At 41.2% G+C, this 22,670-nt stretch overlaps 1 protein-coding gene across 6 annotated transcripts in view; it reads left to right on the top strand.

The window, feature by feature from the left end:
- The window catches only part of cep170aa (centrosomal protein 170Aa), a 39,250-nt gene extending 18,483 nt beyond the window's left edge, over positions 1 to 20,767 (top strand). The window contains exons 8-23 of one of the 6 annotated variants that reach the window (XM_085427598.1): positions 443 to 580; positions 3,841 to 4,014; positions 4,340 to 4,654; positions 8,744 to 9,100; positions 9,345 to 9,634; positions 11,217 to 11,309; positions 11,969 to 12,086; positions 12,254 to 13,825; positions 14,086 to 14,136; positions 15,969 to 16,227; positions 16,390 to 16,600; positions 17,020 to 17,187; positions 17,287 to 17,375; positions 17,493 to 17,586; positions 17,697 to 17,748; positions 18,106 to 20,767. In XM_085427598.1, the coding sequence (XP_085283724.1) occupies positions 443 to 580; positions 3,841 to 4,014; positions 4,340 to 4,654; positions 8,744 to 9,100; positions 9,345 to 9,634; positions 11,217 to 11,309; positions 11,969 to 12,086; positions 12,254 to 13,825; positions 14,086 to 14,136; positions 15,969 to 16,227; positions 16,390 to 16,600; positions 17,020 to 17,187; positions 17,287 to 17,375; positions 17,493 to 17,586; positions 17,697 to 17,748; positions 18,106 to 18,440 (4,316 nt within the window). In that variant the 3' untranslated portion in view covers positions 18,441 to 20,767. Of the gene's footprint in view, positions 1 to 442; positions 581 to 3,840; positions 4,015 to 4,339; positions 4,655 to 8,743; positions 9,101 to 9,344; positions 9,635 to 11,216; positions 11,310 to 11,968; positions 12,087 to 12,253; positions 13,826 to 14,085; positions 14,137 to 15,968; positions 16,228 to 16,368; positions 16,601 to 17,019; positions 17,188 to 17,286; positions 17,376 to 17,492; positions 17,587 to 17,696; positions 17,749 to 18,105 lie in introns of all 6 variants that reach the window. The other 5 variants (XM_085427600.1, XM_085427597.1, XM_085427602.1 and 2 more) reach the window with 5 other exon arrangements.
- The last annotated feature ends 1,903 nt before the right edge of the window (positions 20,768 to 22,670 follow it).

Below are 22,670 nucleotides of genomic sequence, written 5' to 3'. Positions count from 1 at the left end.
ATGTCCTCTGATACAGCACTCAGTGATGTTTCCTCTCACTTCCTTACTCAGTTTAAGAGTTACCACTGGAGCATAGTACCTTTTCTTATAGTCTGATAGGAACAGGGAGGCAAATGGAAAGCTTGTCTTTCATATCCACCATTTATTTCTGAAAGAGAAAGAACCCAAAACATTGAATGTTCACATGCGTGTTCGACCAAGCTGGCTAAAGTTTTGAAAATAGGTCAGTGTTGCAAGACCCGACTAGGGGGAATTAAAGCACGAACACAGACATACGCAAGGAGCAGCTGGGTTAATTTTGGTGCAACGTGATTCAGTGAACTGTTTATCTAGATATGACCTGAGTATGTAAAGTCAGTAATAAACACTCGCCTTCACAGAGTAACACGTAGACTCACTGCAAGGCTTTGTTAAAATGTTTTTGTGTGAACATTTGCCCCAGGGGATATTACAGCACTGCCTCGTGGGACCCCCCTGTATGGCCAGCCGTCTTGGTGGGGGGATGGGGACGCAGATGATGAGAATTCTTTCAAACAGGAAAACAGGACATCCACAAAAAAGCATGACAGCTCCACCTCAGGTAGGAGGCTGTGAGATTTTGAATTATTTTACACTTTCAGAGATCAAATGCAAACATGTGCTTTCTTGGGTTTATACACAGCAAGCAGGTACAATGTACATGTACAATGACAGTGTTACATTTTCAAAACATAGTTGTAAGAATGCCAAATGATTTCCACATATTATAATAAAGTTTGTGTAGTTGTGATTGGTTTGTAAAAGGTGTTTTTACTGTTAGCACTTGGTAACTGCTTTACAAATAGACATGACGTAGAAGTTCAATTTCATACTCTATAATAGGATGCACTTTCAGTAATTTAAATGAAGCTTCTATTTGCTTTAGTTCAAGCAAAAAATTTAAAATCAAAGTGTTTTACTGTTTACAGTGTATAGTTACAATGTACTGTGAAACGTTGCTGTTAAATAGCTAACACATTAAAGATGCTATGTTAAGTTGAATCAGTAGCTTAAGTCATCCTAATGTCCTCCAGCTCCATTTATTTGCTTTCTTTGTGTTGAAGGGGTGATGTCCAACTAGCCTGTGTTTTTGTATTTGTGACAGTCCAAGTGCACACAAAGGCCTTTTTCATAGCATGTATGCATGTATGTCTGTTTGCCTGCACTATGCGATTAGACAGTGACCATTGGACTGAGGAGGGAATAACGTTAACTAGAAGCCGATAGTCAGAGTAACAGGATTAGAGGAATAGTGGAACAGCTCAGTGATACAAAAAAATCAGTCTGTGCCAGGCTGGTTTAGTGTGGACCAGAAGGAGTGGGGGGAGGTTAACCAAACACAAAAAAACACTGGAGCAGACTGAAGCATCCTCAAATCTCTCGTTACATCTGGATGGATAGTCTGGCAGCATCTTTGCCAGTCGGTAAAAGAAGACTGGGTTTTTGGGGGTTTTTTTTTGTTTGTTTGTTTTTTTTTGTTTTACCTCTTTTAACAGTCAGTTATAGGTGCTTTCCGTTCTCTACGATTCTCATCACTCTGTGGATTTTAGTGTCGTATTTTTGTGGTGAAGTGAGATTAGAAAAGCTTGTCAGTTTGGAGTAAATCTGCAAAAGTGTGAAGGGTTGATTTGAAACCAAACGGAAAAAAAACGTTTCCAGAAGATCAGCCAAATGGGATTGGCTACTTCAGTTATGGAAGCGGGTGAGTAAAAGGCATTTACCCTCCCCAGCATCGGCTTTTAAAAGATGAATGTTGAAACGTTGGATTGTGAAGCGGCGTGCATATTTATCAGTATGTTATCAGTGGACATTTAATTTTAAATGGTGTGGCTTTACCTCCATGTGTATTTCCCCTAATAGGTCATTTTATTCAGATATGACAGTTAGGAGGAAGTGAAAGCGAGAAAGAGAGGTTTGGGGATAGGAAGCGATTCTGTTTGGTTGTGTGCTTTGTAGCATATATGTGTACTTCAGTTAAATTTAGTGTGTGTCTTTTTATGTTTCCCTCTGAATAGGCTGTGCTGTCAGAGTCCCCTACCCTCCCCTCCTCATGTATTGTTGCTCAAGCTGATTGGGTTACACCATTGCACCAGCTCCCCCCTTTCCTCCCAGCACACACACACACACACACACACACACACACACACACACACACACACACACACACACACACAGAGTGTCCAAACAGACCACACTAAGTGTACACTGCAGCAATCATTAGCCAACCACGCTCTAATTCTTTTGTAAGTATCACTTTCTCATCCATACACTTTGAGCAATGGAGCTGGTGAAATGCTTTCAGTTTGGGTCAGCTTTGTATTTATCTAATATTTTACCTTGCACTTGATTGCCAGCAGCTCATTGAAGAGCTGTCCAGTCAGTGAAATCTCTTCAACTCTCAAGTCTGTGAAATGAGAAAGGGTTTGGTGTTGTACTGTTAGGCCAACAGAAATCCTGGAACACATTCAGCAGTTAGTTTGAACCTAGCGGTTAAATAAAATTATTATTGGAGTTCTTTACTTTGCAGAAGTGACTAATGTAAGTGATTCTCAGATGACTTATGTTCACACTAACTCACTCCTTACATGAGTGGGATAGAGGAAGTTTTCTGAGTTCATCAGAATTTTAAAGGAATAACTGTTGCTGTTTATATTGTTTTGTCTCTTTTTAAAACTGTTTGTTTTAACACCAGAAGGCCCTGAAAGGTAAGAGATCACAGAGAAGAAATGTGAACAGTGTAGTAGTACTGCTGTTTGAAAGTTGAACCATGTGTTCTGTCTTAGTTCAATGGTATTACAGTGTTCTCATAGTCATTGAATCTTAAGCATCACTGCACACATTTGATCTAAAGTACATCATATTTGCTCTCAGTCTTAATCTGTGTTGTAAATCTTTCCAAAACTGCTGAGCCGCTTACACTGGCAGCCACTGATAGTTTCAAAAAGATTAAAAAAAAATCAACTAAACTGAGCTGAGGGAAGTAAAGTGAAGTGGAAAGTGCAGCTTTTAACTAAGAGATTGTACCTTTTGGAATGTCCTGTTTTCTGTCCTAAGTCTTTAAGCAGCTCTGTGATATATTTAAAATAAATATTTTATTAGAAATGTGTTCACTGTTGCTCACTCTTGTATTGTGCAGACAGTTTCTGTTTCTTGTTTCTTTTTGTCAATTGCCATATGTTCCTACGTTTGCTCCCCAACATGAAGCAGATGGCCCTTCTAATTTCTGCAAGTATCATTTGTCATATTCAGATCTCACAGAGGGTCTGTTTGCTAATACGGACAAATGAGAAAAAAAGTCCCCCGAAATCAGGTTTTAAAGAGCTATGCCAGCACTACTTCTTTTTTTATAGTGACAGAAAGTGAAAATGAGAAACAGAAAGTTGATGTGAAGAACAAACCTTGAGTGGATTGATCTGTGTCTTGAATGGCTTGATTTTCAATATTTTCGCTTTCATATCCTTTGAAAATTAAATCTAGTATTCATCTGTGTCGACTAAGTAATGTATTCCTGTGCTCCACATAGAAGCTGAGAATATGGAGTCTTTAGGCAACGTACAAAATTTTTGGTACCGGAAGCTTTGTGTTTTTCTTTTAAAAAGGATGTGTGCAGCGCAAAAGCACATTAGCTGGAACAGTGTTGTGCTGTGTCCACAAGCTGGTAACACAACACAACCCCAAAATAAAATCTCACCATCTAATTTTGGCTAAGATTTTCACAGGTTGGTTGGGTGGTTTTATTTTAATCCACTGATGTCAAATATTTATTGCCTACCCAAATTTGATCTATTTTCGAATGCATCTTTTGGTATTTTCTGAACTTAGAAAGCAAAGAGGCACATCGAGGGGAGAAAGCTAAAGAGGGTGGTCTTCATGCGCCCACTGCCCATGATTCCAGTTACTTTGAGATCCCCACCAAGGAGGGTCACATGGCCAGTAACGGCATCCATGAGATTCCTACCAAGGACACTGAGGACACAGCCAGTCACATCACTACAGGTAAAGTGAAGTATATGTTTAATTCTTTTTGATATGTCTTGATAAAAGCAGGTGTATTTATGTTTTGTATTCTTCATGTTATTCATGTTTAACTTTTGAGAAATCTTTTATGGCACAAATAAGAGATCAATGTGTATCTAGTGCAGACAAAGTAGCAGTTATTCTGCTAGTGACACTGGCTTATTTGAGTACATTTTAGCAAATGTCCATGCACTACTGTATAATTACACAATCTGGTTATATGCATTTTTTCTTTTAGAAAAGTGCTTCAGTTAGCAAACTTATATTTAGTACTGACTGACACAGTAGTATGTCTGCTCCACAGCTCAAGGTCACGCCTCCTTTACCATAGAGTTTGACAACACGTCTCCAGGGAAAGTCACCATTAAAGACCACGTGTCAAAGTTCACACCCGATCACCACAGATCTCGCTCCAAGAAGAGTGGAGCAGGAAGTGGAGGCGCAGGAGGAAGGGACTTGAGTACCCTACAGGCTGCTATGATGGCATCTGAGAGCAAAGTAGCTGATTGGCTAGCCCAGAATGACCCCACTCTTGTGCGCAGCGAGTCGACAGAGGATGACAGCAAGAGCAGCAAGAGCATCAAGAGCGATGTGCCAGTTCATCTGAAAAGACTGAAAGGTAGATTGCGTTTACTATTTGTATGTCTGTAGTTTGTGTGTTTTGTTGTGCCTCTTTTTGGTTTCCCTGATTATTTCTCCTTCCTCTAACAAAAGAATCCCATTTAGTCCCTACAATAATCCTTATTTGTGAGTTATCAGTTAGTTCACCAGCAAAGTCATTCTAATTTCACTTTCTTAGTGTAATAGTACAATATTTAACACACTGTCATTTGCCATACTATGTGAAGTTGGAGTTGATTCTTTGCCAGAGGTTGTTGGCAGTGGTAGCCAAGCAGGGGAGATTAGCAGCTAGCAGAGAATACCATGCCTATTCCTCTGCTGCTGTATAGCTCAGCCCCTTTTTCCTGTTTGCAGAAAAGAGTACTCATACTCACATGCATGCATAGAATACATCCTGCCATTTAAAGCCTGATTGCATGATCAGAAAAATGTTTTTCTTCTTTTGTATTATGTGTGGGATAAGGTTTGAAAATACTATTGCTGTAGATTTCTTGGTTCTCTGTGTTTCTTTGTCCCCATTACCTGCAAGCAGCCAGCTGCTGAGTTGGCTCCTGCTGCTATGGGTTTTTATGAGAATTGATTAAACCAAGCAAGGTTAAGCCTTGTGCTCTCTCCCTCTAAAGAGAGTTTAGGTTTGATGCTAGGCTAGGCCATGCACATGTCTTGAGTCAATTAAATGAAGGCCAATTTATGATAGTGCTGGCATGTGTAAGGGAAGGGACCAGCAGATGCGAGCTGATGAAAATGGAAATCTATTAGCAGAAGTGAAAGGGAGAGAAGGTAATTCATTAGATGGAGTTAGTACAACACACATGTTAATGGGCTGTCAGAATGGCTCAGCTATGGGACTATTATTTTAATACGAGTTTTGGGTTGCTGGATGCTGCAGTCTTTTCAAAATGTGGCTGAAGAGCAAGGAGATAGAGGGTAAGTGGACAGCTGGATGAAAAGCTATCTGCAGACAGGTACAGAGGGAAGGTAGGAAGAAGCAGGATGAGAGAGAGCAGTATTTGCAGTAACTGCAGCCAAGGTGACTAAACAAAGAGAAGCAAGACAGACAGAGAGAGACAGAGAGACTTGTGTACACTGCAGTAGAAGCGGAAAGGGAGGCAGCAAAGGAAGGGAGCTTTTTTTTTAGTTAGTTGTTATAGTAACAGTGATGCAAATGATGGCAGGGAAGGCGAGCGTTCAGACATATATAGCAAGCACTAGTGCTGAACATCTGTCTGTGTGTCTGTGTGTGAAGGCTGCAGCGGCATGTGTGAGACATGCGTTTCAGTGCTGATGAGTGCGTGTGCGAAGCATGCGCTGCTTACATGTTCATTTGTGTTGCTGAAATTCGCCAGGTCTGCGTCTGCTGCATGTGTGTGCTGGAATCATGCTCTGCACTGATCTGCAGACAAGCAGTGCGGCATGTGTGAGAGGAGGCTTGTGAGATGTGCTCAGGGTGTGTCATAGAGGTTCTAGGCAGAGAGGGTAGCAGAGGTTCAGCAAGAAAATTGAGAAGAAGCAACTGAGGTTTTGATTTCTAACCATCAAGGTAAGTCTTTCTTTTCTCACTGTAGGAAATAGTCTACATGATATATCTTTATACTGTTGGTTATTTAGAATATGAACTGCCATGTGTATGCATGAAAATGTAAGTATTTTGTTGCACGCTTATCAGCATATTGCCAAATATGTGTGATTTGAGATGTTATTAAGAACACAAAATTCATTTTCTTATTAATGATGAGTGTTTCATGTGAAATGTAATTAATTTGCCCTAATAGTTAAAGCCTATCACATACTCAGGACTTTAAATTCAATTGTATGTGTTGTACTTGCAGTGTATCCTTACATACAGTACAATTCTGTGTATGTTTGAGGTTGTGTGTTTGCTTGCCTGCTTGTGTGAGTGTGTCTACATGTAAAGTAAGTACTTTCTTGCTGAGCTTTGTATGTCTGTGTGTCTGTTTACTTGTGTGTGTGTGTGTGCGTGTGTGCGTGTGCGGGCAGAGGCCAGCTCCACTGTGAGTCATAGTGGGGCGAGTGGGACAGAGCACTGGACTCTCACAGACATCTCTGTTCTCTTCTGGCCCTACCAAGGGCTTCTTTGTCTCGGACACACAGCATGAAAGACCTGCCTCTCGTTGTCTGCTTATCTGCTGATCTCTTCAAGCTACTGTTTTCTTTTTTTTCTTCTTGTTAATGAAATAGATGCTTTAATAAATGCTTTAATAAACTACAGTTTGGAAAGATGGAACATTTTGAGGAGGTGGCCGGTGGAATGTGACAAATGAGCCACAGACTCTGAATTATGCCCTAGGCAGCAGAATCATTGTGATATCCCAGTGTGGAAAAAGTACTTACAGGGGTGCTCTGCAATTTAATATTGTACTTGAATGAAGGTTGGCGCCCTGTAAAAGGCAGATTTAAAAAAAAAAAAAAAAAAAAGTATAGCAAAGAATAAGACACAACTAGATGTAGAAACGTAGAAAACAATATGATCAACTTAAAAGAACTTGCATATATCAGACAGTCAGCATTATAATGCATGCATGCGTGGCTGGCAGCATGCATGAAAAGTAAAATGATTAAATTAAAAGAGTTCACTGTAGCATAGCCAGTCAGTCTGCAGGAAGGAGGGAGCTGTTAAAGCTGGGCATACTGGGCCCAGGTGTAGCTCATCCAGCTATCCACCAAAGCACAACAAGACCAAAGCAAAACAGAGACACCTAGTGTTGGGATGGCATAGAGGTTATCTCAAAAGGTGTATTGCTGTTTAGATCTCCAGCTCTCACATTTTTTAAACAGACTTTCTTAGACTTGACAAAACAAACAAAAGTAATAGATTCAAGTAGGAGAAGTAATTAGAAAACTAAAGTGTGTCATATGTGGAGCTTCTGTAAGTACACATGTCACTGTTAACATAAATAATGTGTCATCCTGATACGCCACTAATGTTTACCGGCTTTCCAGTTTTAATTCAGTACTGTCCATAACTTGACTCTCAGTCCTGATTACAATGAAATTAATCTAGAAAGTTAACAGATTCAAAGGAGCAGTCTGTGCACAGTGAACCTGCCAAGCCATTCAAGACCACTCAGCATGTATGCATCTTTTAGGCTCTTTGTCCTCTTTTCTCACAGAGGGCAGTTCAGTAGCACTACTTGCACATTGTGTCTGAAGTGAAAAACAGCCTAAAAACAAGCTTTTGGGGCCTGTATTATTTTGGAGAAAGTATTAACTATATCACAGAGCTTTGGGTTTATACAATGTGTGTGATCATGTGCAGCACCAGTCCTGTGGTGTTTCCTTCCCTTCGCTTCTCCCATATCCTGATGGACTGACTGCCAGCTAGTTAAATGCCAGTGACTGGTTAGGTCTTTGATTGTGTGACATTCTCTTAGCTCTAATGACAATACATTCCGTATCCTGAGCATTCTTCAGTCTCTGTTTTTTCCTTTTTGTCACACTTAATCTGTTTTCATTCCTTGCCCCTCCACCCTCCTCATTTTCCACATCCCCCAATCTTCCTCTCTGTTCAGCCTGAACCCCCTCTACACACATACACACATACGCACACACTCTAGTCCAGCCTTCTTCTACTTCGCTTCCCTCTCCATGCTTTCCTCCTCCCCTCCCCCTCGCCTCTCTTGCTGTCAGTGAAGTAGGCAGGGATAGTGGTGGGTGTGGGTGGCATGTCTGGATTAGCGTGGACGTGATGACTTGACCCAGACTGATACAAATGTAGAATAACTCGAGTAATGCGGTAGGTTGTGAATTTAGTGTCTGTTTTATCTGTTAAATGTGTGTGTCACAACTGAAAGTTCATAGTTCATTTAGACTACGAATGTGGTTTTAGGTGGATGTGGTTCTGTGTGCCTGGCTCTTGTGTTAACTGCTTGTTGTCAGAACATGCCGCACATGCTGCTGTATGCACAGCATTGCTATATTGCATCTTTTTACATAAGCTGTGGCCTGTTGCTGTGGAATTATTCTGCATATATGTTGTGATGTAAATGTAAGATCTTTCGCTTGAGAATATGTGGACGGTCAATATAGTCAATTAAAATAATTCTTTTTTTTTTTTTTGTCCCTTTAGGCAGCAAACATGAGGATGGCACCCAGAGCGACTCAGAGAATGGGCTGGGGCTGCGTTTTGCCAACAGACGCCATGCTTTAGAGGAACGCCTAAAAGCGTCACACAGCCACGTGGGAGCAGGAGAAACAGGAGGGGGCAACATAACAGTCAGTGGGACCAGAACAACTGGGACTCGTACTGCTTTTATGATCGAGTTCTATGATGAGGAAAATCCTCGCAAGCGCCGGTCATATTCATTTTCCCAGACCGCACCCCTGCTGGGAGCAGGAGTTGGTGGAGAGGGACTCTGTCCTCAGCCTCCTTCTCACCCCAAGGTGTTTAGCATTTCCACCTCGGCCACAACAGCCTCAGACTCAGGTAATAAAACTCAGATTTAATGTATTTTTACACTCTTTCTATGACCAGATTTTGTTTGTCTTTTCCAAAGTAAATGTTTAAAACTATACCCATTAAATATAATAAGACATACTGGGAGTTTAGCTATTTAAGTAAAGGAATGACACAAAGGCACTATTTATCCTCTGAAAAGCATTTTATGTATGTGTGACCATTATTTTTTTTTAACAGCTGTATTTCTGTGCTCTGTGTGTGTACCTTTCAGGTAAGGTCCCAGCCCCAATACCAGCTACAGTGACTGTAGGTGCCCCTACAGCTGCCCGAGTGCTTCTTAAACAGAGGTCAGAGGACCCAAGTATTGGTCGGAGCTCGGCCAGTACCGGGCTGGCGACAGGTAGCCCCACCACCCCCAGTGAGGACACATCAATTGTGGGCAGAGGTGCAAGTACAGCTGGTGTGGAGGCAGAAGACGACCACAGTGATAAAGGTACCTACACCATCGAACTGGAAAACAAGAACCCGGAGGAAGAGGAGGCCAGGCGAATGATAGACAAGGTAGCGTGGAAACATGTCTGTTATTCTGCCCCAGCTTTCACAGTACTTGAAATGAGATGTATTTAGGATCCCACATTTTTGGGCCATAAACATCACCACTAGTTTGTGATTAAAAACATATTTTCCAGAAACGAAATCCTAAACTCTACATAACAAACTGAAACAATCTGTAAGTCTGTAAAGCCTTAAATACCTAGATTGAAATCTTTTTTTCACCTGAGATGTGCTGTGTAAATAGTATACGATAAATTACAATAGTAAATTTAAATGTGGGTTATTTAAAGGACATTTGTTGCATTTTGTTGTTTGAGTCTTAATGTTTTATGTTCTGATCCCTCCAAAGTCACAAGAAAACAAAAATTATGTGTGTTGTTGCTTTTCGTTTCCAAACGTTGACCATAAAAGTAGCAGTTAGAATGACAAGCATCATTTAAGGTCTCTGCAGTAACTGCAGAAAGTAACTGAGCCAACATAAACAGGCCAGAGCAAGGTTAATAGTCTGTTTATTACCTGCTTCATTGGCAGTTTTAGGGGTAGTGAGTCCTATGAGAGTACTTGGCGTTGTTGACATTAAAACAAAGCTATCCCCTTTCTGTTGCCTTTTTTGACCACCACCCATCTTCTCTGTCCCATTGGTAAAGCTAATGCTTCTGTAGTTGCCTGGAGAGACTTACTCCATCAAGGACTGTCCTGCTTTATTAAACAATGCTCCAGGGAGGCTGCGCCACCATCATCAATTTCCTACTGCTGCCACTGGTCTTATGCCATAGAGCTTTTTCATGGTCACTGAAAACATACTGGAAATATGCAAGAAATGCACTTAGAGAGATGACTGTGAGTTAAATTTACAGAGACAATTTTACTTGCTAAGGTTAGAAAGTTGTAGAAAGGAAAGTTTGCAACTCTAACAATGGCCAGTATTTTTATTTGTCACCTAACCGATTCAGAAGTTGGGATTGGCTGCACATAAACCTTTTTTAGGAAGTCGGGTTGTTGCTGTGGGTTATTAAATTACAAGGTTATCACACAGGCCTGATTTTAACTTTACTAAATGACATCTTAGTGTGGCACTTGTCCCTTCAAGTGTTGCATGCAGGTGTTATCTTAGGAGGAGCTGTGATATAATTAGTGGGGTGTATTTCGAGGTAGTGGTAGTCTGGGCACATTACATTCAAAACTGGAAGTGTTGTTATGCTAATTCCTGTAATTAGCTGACACGCTAATTGGCACACTGCTCACAGTCTGTCCGCCTTTCGCTCTCTTTTCTTTTGTAAATAGTGCATGTGTGTCTGTGTGTGTGTGTCTGTGTGATGTGTGACTGATATTTTTTATGTCGCCATGGTACTCAAATAACCAGACCCAATTAATGCTTTATTTCAACAGCACTTACTTCTGTTTAGTTCACTTTTGTTCAGTAGGAGAACTGTTGAATGATATGTTTATAAAATATATTATGGCGGTATTTCATTTTCATTCCAAAGACTACCATTATTCTGTTGCATACAAAATGTGCATATTGTCTAAAGATTAACTGTACTTGAGCAAAACGTTTTTGTATTCTTCTTTTTTTACACATTTTTAGGTGTTTGGTGTGCAGCAGAACAAAGACTCATCGATTCTGTCAGACCTGAAAGGAGAAGGAAAAGGAAAGGAGGCAGGACAGAGTGGAAAAGAGGTAGAAAACAGAACTTGAACTGGTTATTTGTTTTTGCTTTGTTACTTTTTTATGCCCCTTATAGTATTTTTCTTCCTTTTTCTGTCTTTGATTAGCTTTTTTATGTTCACCTATAGATTAGCATGTTAAAGTACTGACAATAGCCTCTTAGTCCAGTGTCATATAACAGACTTAAGATTCATGACTAAGCTTCATATTGTGTGTCAGAATAACTCTGATGGCACTTACTCCCTAAGCCTGTTCGTGGGAGTAGGCAAGTCCTCCCTACGAGTGACCTAGATCATACTAAGATGAGGAGAGACATGCTCGGCCCTTTAGGCAGTTTTACAAGAGGGAGGGGACAGCGTGTGTGTGCAATGACAGCCTTTCTGTCTGTTCTTCTGTCTTTTATGCCCCCCTGTCTGGGTGATTTATATGTATTTAAATAACACACAGAGCATATAGCAAACTGTTATTTTTTTTTAATATCAAATAAAAATGTAGTGAAATATCTTCATCCTTACAGTCTAACTCAGTTCTCTCATCATTTATATACTTTAATGGCTTTTAGATATAGCAATTGTTGTGATCTCCTGGGTATTTTTTGTGCCACCATTAAGTTAAGTGAGCTCTATTGTAATTTTCTCAATCCTGTTTTCTTCCCTGTTGTGTCTTCCCAGGCTCTCCCTGGTGATTCTAGCTGGGTCTCTCAGTGGGCCAGCATAGCAGCCAATCACACAAGAACAGACCCAGAGGGTTCAGGAGCAGAAACAGGCAGCTTCCTGCACAAAGAGAGAGGTAGATACTATTGGAAACTCAGTTTTTAAACACAATATGTTTTCATTTTTAAAACCTTGATATGCTAATTATTTCAAAGTAGAACTAGGACTGAAAATCTTTTTTTTTTTATTTCATGCAAACAAAAGAAAAAAAAAGAATCACAATTAAGTTGTTTTTTCTTATAGGTGCTAATACTGTTGAGTCTGGTGCCTCCCTCAGCAGAGGCGAATCCTCCTCCAGTCTGACTGACCGTAAGCGTAGGACCCTCCCTCAGCTCCCTGTGGATGACTCCCGGGCTAAATCCGCTACCCAGACTCTGAGGTCAGAGATTGGGGAAAAGCAGGATACTGAACCTCAGGAGAAAGAGAACAAGGGAGACGGGGAGTCCCCGACTCCCATGGAGAACAGCGAAATGACTAGTAAACGGAAACAAAGTTCCACCTCCTCTCCATCTAAGGCTTCTCTCCGGACCTCTGGAAGCACTGAGAGGAGGAAGAAGTCAGAGGAGAGGAAAGGAGGAGGAGCAGGAGAAGGAAGCGAGAAGTCTGGAAAGCCTCTAGTCCGCCAGGGCAGTTTCACAATTGAGAAGCCCAGTGCCAGCGTCCCTGCCGAGCTCATCCCACGTATAAACAGAGGCTGCAATGGACGTGAACGCAGTGATTCTGTAGGCAGCATGGATACTGCAACTCTCCTGAAGGACACTGAAGCTGTCATGGCTTTCCTAGAGGCCAAACTAAGAGATGAAAACAAACTAGATCAGAAAAGTAGTAAAGCTGGCATCACTTCTCAGGGTTCAAGTTCAGCCCTCCTCCCTCGGACTGACTCTATCTCTCCTGAATCAGATGTGGACACAGCCAGCACAGCTAGTCATGTGGCTGAATCGGCAGATAAGAAAGCAGCAGCCAGTGTACAAAAACGGCGTTCCCTCAGCAGTATGCACCGGGAGAAAAGCAATATGAGCACAGCTTCCAAAACCAGCATCACAAATCCCAGTGCTCGTGAACGGTTGGAGAGAAAGACTAAAAGCAGGCCAGTCGAAGCAACGACCCGGACTGATGCACGTCGCTCTGTTCAGCCATCTTCTGCCTCCTCCAGAGCACGGCAGCCCTCGGCAGATCTCACTGATGACGACCAGACTTCATCCTTTCCCATCTCCGACATCCTCTCCTCAGACCAGGAGACCTACTCTGGACCTCTGGGGCACTCAACACACGGACGCGGCTCAGATGATGTCTTGCAATCCAAACTTGATAGGTCTGCAAAGACATCTGCCAGTGGTTCTTCCAAAACCAGCCGGACTCTTCATGCAGCCACAGCCTCCTCCTTGAGCAAGCAAGCCTCACTGCCTCAGCCACGACCCACAAGAGCTTCTCTTCTCCGTCGTGCTCGACTGGGAGACACATCTGACACGGATCTAGCTGATGCAGACAGGGTGTCTGTGGCTTCTGAGGTGTCCACCACCAGCTCCACCTCAAAACCGCCATCGGGCCGGAAAGGGATGTCACGGCTGGATCTGCTGGCGCAGCCACGAAGAAACCGTCTGGGCTCCATCTCAGCCCGCAGTGACTCTGAGTGTACAGTGACCCGAAGCTCCACCTCTTCACCCCGGCTATCATCAGAGACTGCTCTGCGTCTGGGCTTGCGCTCATCAACACCCACGGAGAACAAGCTGACACCCAGAATGAGAGCCAACAGCGTGTCCAAACTGAATGAAGCCAAAAGCAAGACCACTACAGCGGGGTACTGCTCACCAACAGGTGAATACATCTACTCCAGCACTGTTGTCTGATTGATTCAGATTTTTTAGTTGCACAGAGAAAGGAAAAAGTAGAATTCTAGTTTTAGCTGTTCATTTTATTTTTGTTTTGACCTAATTATCAGTTTCTTTATAAAAAAGTATGACAAAGTCTAATTACATCTACATCATTGCATACCTCACATGTCAGTGTGTAAACATCTGTGTCCAAACATTTCCACCGTGTTGTGATGATTTGGTGCATTGGTTTTCATTATCCAGAGAGCTTTCAACCCGAACCTCCAGGTGGTGATACAGAGGAGGAGCTAATGGGTACTGTACCAGGACTATAGAGCCTAACTAGACTGTGTATGTGTGTGTGTCTAGTGTGTACAAGTGTGTGTCAGACCTGGGTCACAGGAATAGAAGGTTAAGCTCCACAGGATCTGAACTGTGTTACTGCAGCAACTCAGTTTTAAAAATGGCGCTGCTTGCATTTAAAAGTTAAATGAAAACAATGTATGTACGTTGAGTAGCTTCTTTGGCAAAAATTGCCACATACAAAAATGCAAAGGCTTAGTAAATCACCAGTAAATGTCAACGTAAACTACAATGACCCAGCTCTAGCATATTTGTATTGTTAACGTCTCCTACCTAAAATCTGCTGTGATGAGGACTCGAATGCTCTACCCATACTCTTACTGCGTCAAATCTGTAGTTTGGCCCTATATCCCATGCTACATGCAGCCTGAAGTGCACCTTTTCAGAGGTTTCCTAGTTCTGTTTTTGTAGTAGTATGTTGTATTATATGTAATTATTAATTAGCACAAGGTTAAAACTGCCGTGATGCAAATGGTAACAGGATTTGTTTGTATCTAGATTGGTTACTGTGCTGATGCAGTAGCTAGATTTTTACAAGTTTACCATGTTTTTTAAATGCTTTTATAGATTCAGTGAATTCAATCATATTCAATTCCAATATGATCAGCCGAGTGTCACTCCTGATAGCAAATCAATACAGTCGTATCAGCTCTGTAAAGTATACAAAATTTTTTATAGCAGGTATAAATGCTAACAGCGATGTATTAAAGATTAAGCTTCACTTCTATCCAAAGATCTGATATTTGATCTCCAACTCTGTGATTATGTGGTCCTGGCTCCACCTTGTGGAGAATTTACATGTAGAGCAGGGGTGTCGGACCACGTACAGTCCACTTTGTGGCAAAAAAAGAAATCTGTCAGCACGACTCTTTGCGTTTAAGTTATAAGACGTGCAGAATTACAGAAGAAGTTCTGGTAGGTCTTTGCTCAGGCTGTCTCTTAATTTTAAAGCAAAAGGTTTTTTGACCATTATTTGACCATTTATTTTAGTCCTATTGTAAAAAACCCTGAAGGTTTTATAGTTGATAGTGAAAAACATGGAAATTTTCTTTCATTTAACTGTTGAGCGAATACCTAATTACTTTGGTGTTGTTTATGCCTTCCTTTACTTGGTCCTGAATTAGAGTCTTTGCTGGGCTGATTCTAGCCCTCTGGCCTTATGTTTGACACCCCTGATCTAGACACTTCCGCTCTGAGAAGACTGGAAGAGCACTCTGTGTCATCTCATCATGGCACAGTTACAGTACATTAATGGCTCTGGTGTGTGAGCATTTTGAAGCAGGTTAACATACACTAACATGGTTCTAACAAGATTTGTTAACTTGTTGGATGCTTTTGTTGGCAGCATGGGCCAAGAGCTTTTCAATAAACTCAACTAGTGTTTCTTTTTTTGTTGTTGTTTTTAATTATGTTTTTTAAACTCCAAACATTGCTGCATCAGTCCATACAACAACTAAGCAAAGTTGCAATAATGATAGTATTCCTGAAATACTTGGCACCACTAACGCTTCTTATTCTCCCATCGTTTTTTATTCAAGCCCAGCAAGGCAGTTCAGTAATCAAGCTTATCGTCGTTGCCTTTGAGAAATATCTGTGTTTGTCAACAAACAAGGAAGCATCCATTCTCCTCTGCTTAACATTCATATTTTGTCAGATCAGAGCAGAATCGGCTGCTGGCTTCCTCAGAAACAAAGCATCTCAACTTTACAAGCACATTTATCTGTTTTATGAATAACTGATATTTTTGACTGAAAGATGACATTTCTCATGCACTTCTATCATAGTGTCCAGCAGCAGCAGGTGGAGACGTCTGCCACCAGAGTACGGTTCCACCTCGGAGGAAGAGTTCGGCTCCAATCGCAATTCTCCGAAACGGCCCCACGTGCGGCCTCATCACATCGTCCCACACCGCAACTCCAGACTCGGCGCCACTGTGAGCCCAGTTGGGGTGACGGGCCCAGGTGGAGTGGGGATCAAACACCGCATGAAAGAGCAAGAGGAGTACATCAGGGACTGGACAGCACACAGCGAGGAGATAGCCAGGTACTGATCCACACTGAACTGAGTGAAACTGAGCTTTAATGGTTTAACGGTTTTGTATATGCTGTTCTGTGTATGCAGGTTTCATGTGTTCATGTGGCTGTTTATCCCGAGTCCTAAAGAACCCCGTCTGATGGTTAACAGGTTATTCCCCTGTGTGCGCAGGATCAGCCAGGACCTGGCTAAGGACTTGGCCATCTTGGCTCGTGAAATCCACGATGTTGCCGGCGAGATTGACTCAGTCAGCTCATCCGGCACAGCACCCAGCACCACAGTCAGCACCGCTGCCACAACTCCAGGATCGGCCATTGACACTCGGGAAGAGGTAGGCCCTGCACGTCCTACGCAGCCGGATATACAGGACAGCATGAAAAAGGTGCCCATTTTTCTTCTTCTTATTGCCTTATTGCGTGTGTTTCCATTGCACTCTTCCATCTTAATGTTTTGCTTTCATTTAAAAAAAATGCCTCTCTGCTGCTTCTTGATCTCACCTGCTGTGTGGTATTCACGTATTACAGTCCCATGCACTCCACTTTCGTTTATCCTTATTTTGACCAAGAGAGTATTTTTTTTATTATTTTTCTACTATAAGACTAAAAACCGACTTTCTTTGGCTAAACAGTTAAAAAGCTTCAGAGCTGCTTAGCTTTTACTGATAGAGTTTTTCTTTCATTTCCCATGAATTCTCACATACTATGTTAAACTAAAGTAGAACAACACCGAAGTTCTACTTTCAGTTCAAAACTTTGACATCCTTCTTCTCTCCCTGCTCCATCTCTCCCCCTCTTTGCCTAGTTGGTTGATCGGGTGTTTGATGAGAGCCTCAACTTCAGGAAGATCCCACCTGTGATTTCAACTAGTAAGCCACCAGAGATAAACGGTAAACCAGCAGAGCTCCGGCCCCGTGCTCCTGACAACTTGGAGCCTCGAGCTTTAAGAAGACGCACCTGGAATAGAGAGGAGGTGAGAGGCAAACAAGAACATATGACACCAAATTTCTGGAAGCTGCATTGCATTCAGCAGTCAGCTTAACAGTCAGTTTCTTCTTCTGTGTGCATGCAGGCCGTGTTAGACAGCCTGCTGCTCCATTCAGTTTCCCAGCTGTCCACCAAGATCAGGCACTCCATTGACAAAACAGCAGGAAAAATAAGGTGAGTATACTTGTTGATATAAGTACCATTAGCATTTAACAACATATCTACAGTGCCTAACTCTAACCCATTGATCCTGAATACAAACGTGACCTGTTGTACAATGTTTGCTTCCAGGATTTTGTTTAAGGATAAGGACAGAAACTGGGATGAAATTGAGAGTAAACTAAGATCAGAGAGTGAAGTACCACTCCTTAAAACTTCCAACAAGGTGCGTAAATTCATCTGTCTGAATCATATCGAGTGACAAACAATTCCCAGTGTTAAGTGAACCCAATCGTTTTACTTCCTAATCATTTTATTTCCACCCTCCATTCACAGGAAATTTCTGGTATTCTGCTTGAACTGAAGAGAGTCGAAAAGCAGCTTCAAGGTAAATTATAAATGTGAACTCGCTCAGAGTCGTAGACATTTTCCTGCATCTCAACTCTGTTTATTTGTATTTAAAAGTTGAGAAGCACCTTAATACTAAGGGAAAAGAAATAAAAATGATGGATTTCTTTCAAATGCTGAAAATTCATCACCCTGCAAAATGGGACGGACACATATGTAGGAAATGGAGGTGTCAGAAAGATTCTCTGCAAATCTGAAATGTTTTTCTTCTTCTACACTTGTGCATGTGGCTTTTAAAGCAAGACCAGATCAAAAACTATATTTTACAATAGAAAATATACACTGGCTTTTACATGAAGCCTTTCACACACTGACCCTCTGTCTATTTCTGTGATAGTGATCAATGTGATGGTAGACCCAGATGGGACTCTGGATGCCTTGGCCAGCCTCAGCCTGACCAGCCCCACAACCCCTACAAAGCCCCAAGCCGCCAAAACAACTCCCCCCTCTGCTACCAGCCCTGGGTCGGCACCCCCAGCCAAAGAATCACTGCCGGAGATACTTCCAGGGTCTGGAGGTTCAGCAGCAGCCTCCGCCAGGGTTCAGACTTCTTCTGCCAGCACGGAGGAGAAAGCACGCGACACCAGCATTGGTTTGGGTAAATCGGCAGTCGGAGGTCTTAGCTTCAGCCGGATCCGGCCGAGCGGAGAGGAGGCCATCGCCCAGAAATAAAGTTTGGTTTATGTGAATAAACAAATGGATTGGAGTGCTAGCGGCTGGTGATCCATGTAGAAACATTCAAACTGTTTTGTTTGTTTATTTGTTTATGACAGAACAATGGCCATTCTGAGACTATACCAGTCTAAGATTATAGCATAATATTAAAAAAAAAGATCTCCTCACCAGAATTGAAGTGCTTCATCTGACGTTTAGACTCCCCTCTCTGACCCTCAGCTGATACATCATGAGTTAACCATGAACAGAAATTGACCCATGAATGAAAGACTGACATTTCAACTTTGAACTGTTCAAGCTGGCCGGCTGACATGGCGGTACCGGTCGGGTGCTCTCTCAGTGGACAGATTTCTGTGGGCGTACAGTCTCCTCCAGTCCTCTTGCCTTCTCCGTGTGTCTGGACCCCTTCTACACTAAGGACATGCCTTAAAACATATCCTCCATAGTAGCAGCATGACCCCGTATCCCTTCTACTTCAAAGACTTTTAACACTTTCATGACAGACTGCATTGTAACATAACACTTGCAAAACATGTTCTATTTACACTAGAACAAAATACAACACACTGCAATAATTTATTAGCTCCACGCCAGTGCAAAGAATATTTCAGCAGCCTTAAATAACCACCCTGACAAACCACAGTCATAAATAGACATGCTTTATGCCAGGAACTGCCAAATTGCAGATGTTTTATATATTTCCGAATTGTAACCGTCCATCGAGCCGTCTCTCAAACTGATTTGCAGTGCCTCCCCATCTGTCGGTTCACCTATTTCTTGTTCGCCTGTTATGTTCCCCTCTGTCCTCCCCATTTTTTCCTCCTTGTAGCTGGAAACATGTTTGTCAGAGCAGTAGCACATGCATGAGAGAGCAGAGTGTTTTCTCCCTGCAAGCTAGCGCCTGGGTTGCTCTCAACAATACTGAATAGTGGTTTTACTCAGTAGTAACAGCCTAAGGGAAACCAATGATAATCACTTACCAAAGCGAGTATGTTTCCAAACACTAAAAAGTCATCAACTGATATTGCAGTTCATCTTAACGTGATCTGGTCTGCAGTTCACCCACCTCTCTGAATGTCAAAACCCAGTCTCTGTTAGCAAATCAAGAATTCAAGAAGATTATTTATTATAACGAATCATTATTTTAATAATTGCAAACAGATATTTCTGGCCCCTGTGAGAATCTATGCCTAAGTGTCTTTATGATTTCCAATTGGCTTTTTCTCTGCTTTTTTTTTTTCTTTCCAAGTCACAGATTGACTTCTGTTTCAAGTAGCAACAAAGAAGGTCACTGTTTAAACCACTGTTTTATATTTAGACACTTTTTATGATTTGACTTGTTCGTTTTCTTTGTGCATACAAAATCTGAACTTGAAAAAAGCTGCTGGGTTAGTTTCAATTAATGTGCTGTCAAAAGAATATAGGCACCTCACAAGAAGCCTTTTTATGGTTTAAAATATCAAGTCGTTGAATTGATTAGATAATTACAAAATAAGCTCCCCGTCTGTGAAGATTTAATGAATTTTGCTTGTGTATATACAGAAGGTGCATTGTTATCTTACTGATACTGTGGAATTTCAGTATAATTAACCTCTTACTCATTGACATTGCTGCTTTTGTAGTTATTTTATGGGGACTAACCATTTTCTGAATCTCTCTCCAGCTTATAGTCTGTGTACTAGAGTAAGACAACTTAAAGGCAAGTGTATTAGTACTTAGATGCTCATGGAATAGTGAATTAGGTACCACAATACATGTTCATTTCCTTCTCTATACCGTACTGTACAATGTTTTTCAATGCCTCAAAGTGCCCGTTTTGAAGCTGGGGGGGCATTGATTACAAGAAGAAAAAAAGACGTAGTCGTCTAAGGAAGATTTATCTGGTTTTGCACATCAGATTGTGGTGTGTTTTCATGCAGAAGTAGTCAAAGGCTGCATCAGATGAGCGATATCATTTAGCCTGATATCAGACGTGACTGCCTTGCCTCTCTGGAACTATTCTGCCTGTACAAAAAAAAGAAGAAGAAGAAGAAGAAGCCTCTAATTGTGTTTTTATTTTTTATTTTCTCCCATTTTATCAGAAAAAATATAAATTGGGGGACTGTGAATGCTAGGTACAGGCTTATTTTTTAAAACTCTACATGTGTCATCTGCTCAGTGGTCTTTGTATTTTTTTTCTTGTTATTTTTGTAAAGAAAAAAAAACATTTTATTTATTTTATTTTTTTTTTGTTTTAATATGTTGTGGATGTTTCATGCATTTTATATTTGTTCAGTTATCTGCATTGGTTCTTACTGTTAATAAAAAAGAGCCATACACTTGTCTGTCCAATTTCATTTGACTAGGCAGTGAAAAAAAACACTCACCTCTCACTACATTAGGTACACCTTGCTAGTACTGCACTTTTGCCTTCAAAACAAGGTGCTGGAAACAATTCTCAGAGATTTGAACTCATTGTGAGTTTTATGACAGGATGTGTTATCTTACTGGAATTAATAATCTTTAAACAGACACTCACTGATCCTGTAAGAGCAGGAATTTAACTACAAACCCTCATAGTTCCCATCAGTAACATTCATTCTCTGCCACAATGGTCACAGTGGCTAGTTTAAGTACTTTTGCCCCATAGAAATCCACTGATGTTCAGTGAGTCCCTTTGATACATATTTAGACCTTCATAATTTTCAGGGTGCATGAGTGTTATATCTCCATCTCATTCTAAACATTTTACCAACATGTAAAAGGCATACGTCCACAAGATTTTGATTTGTTTAATTTTAATTGAAACTTGTTTTGTTTTTTTTTCTGAATAAATGTGTGAGATGGCCCTCAGGCCTCTAAATCCACGTCCAGGTTTAGGTGACTACTTGGATTAGGGGAGTATTATTTAGAGCAATGTTTGTCACTTTGGTTAATCGCTCAACTCAGGCCGTTTTTGTTCAGTCTTTTTCTAACTGAACTTTCACATTTAACATGCTAACTGAAGCCTGTAGAGTCTGAGATGTAGCTCTTTTATTTTCTGTATTGTACAGTCTGACTTAGGGGTGAATTTGCTGGGATTGGTGACTGTGTTGCATGTTTAGAATAATCTTCTTCAGAGTAGACTTTTGGTGTAAGATGATAGTGAATGAAAAAAGCTATAAAAAGCTGCTGTGGTTTTAATTTTCCAAGAGAGGTAATGCACATAATACAGAGACGAGCGCACGGGGGATATCCAAATTCTAGGAAGGCAGCCTGCTGCTGTACACAGGCGGATTCTTCTCAGTCATTGTTCTTAACAACTTGACTGTTTTCTCCAACCACACAAAGAGTGCTGTTTCCATTCTGGGAAGTCTACTCATTGGTGTAGGTAGTTCTTCAAATTACCTATATATGAGCAGCTGTATTAGCTTTGACTTAATATATGTTAAATAGTATACTTTCCTGTTTTAAAATTTATGATTACTCAAACCTTACAAATTATAACTCATCACCACTTGTGTGAACTACAAGGGTGTCATCTTTTTTCTTTTCAATCCATTAAGTACTACCCCTACGGTGGCCCTGAGAGGCCAAACGGACTGCAACTTCAGAAAACACTTGCAAAAAGAAAAATGCTGCAAAAAGAAAAACGCTTGCAAAAAGAAAAACGCTACAAAAGCACATAAAGCACAACGGAAATAGGAAAAAAGACAACGGAAATGTTTCTGGGGAGACAATAACCGGACGGACCAGTTGCACGAACCAAAACATGTATGTATGGTTGTATCCCAATTCAGGGACTGTGGCTGTATCCCAATTCAGGGTCTGCAGCCTTAAAGTACGCATTTCAAGGCCGATTACGTCACAGCGGCGCGCCGAAAGCTGTCCCAATTCAAAGGCTGCTCGAAATGCGGCCCTGAAATGCGTCCTTAATTTCCCTGAATTTTAAGGCTGTGGCAGTGTAGACTTCGTGGCCCAACATATCCCAGAATGCATAGCGCGGCGGTGGGTGTGGATAATTTTGCCGAAAAAAACGGCGGATGAGTATGGAGCGCCAGGACTGCCATAATGAATTAATTAAATACACCATTAAATAATTAATTAAATGTGGCAATAATTAATTAAAATTGGAATTAATTAATTAAATAAATAGTTATGACACATGTAATTAATTAATTATTGACACATTTAATTAATTATTTATGTATTTCACATTTTAATTAATTATTGACACATTTAATTAATTAATTATTGACATATTTAATT

The sequence above is a fragment of the Rhamphochromis longiceps genome, linkage group LG13 (genome assembly GCF_057381845.1).
Source record: "Rhamphochromis longiceps isolate RC_006_pf linkage group LG13, R_longiceps_female_GT1.1, whole genome shotgun sequence".
NCBI classification, from domain to species: Eukaryota; Metazoa; Chordata; class Actinopteri; order Cichliformes; family Cichlidae; genus Rhamphochromis; species Rhamphochromis longiceps.
The sequence above is the reverse complement of the archived record's forward strand: the minus strand, read 5'-3'. Positions and strand labels throughout refer to the sequence as shown.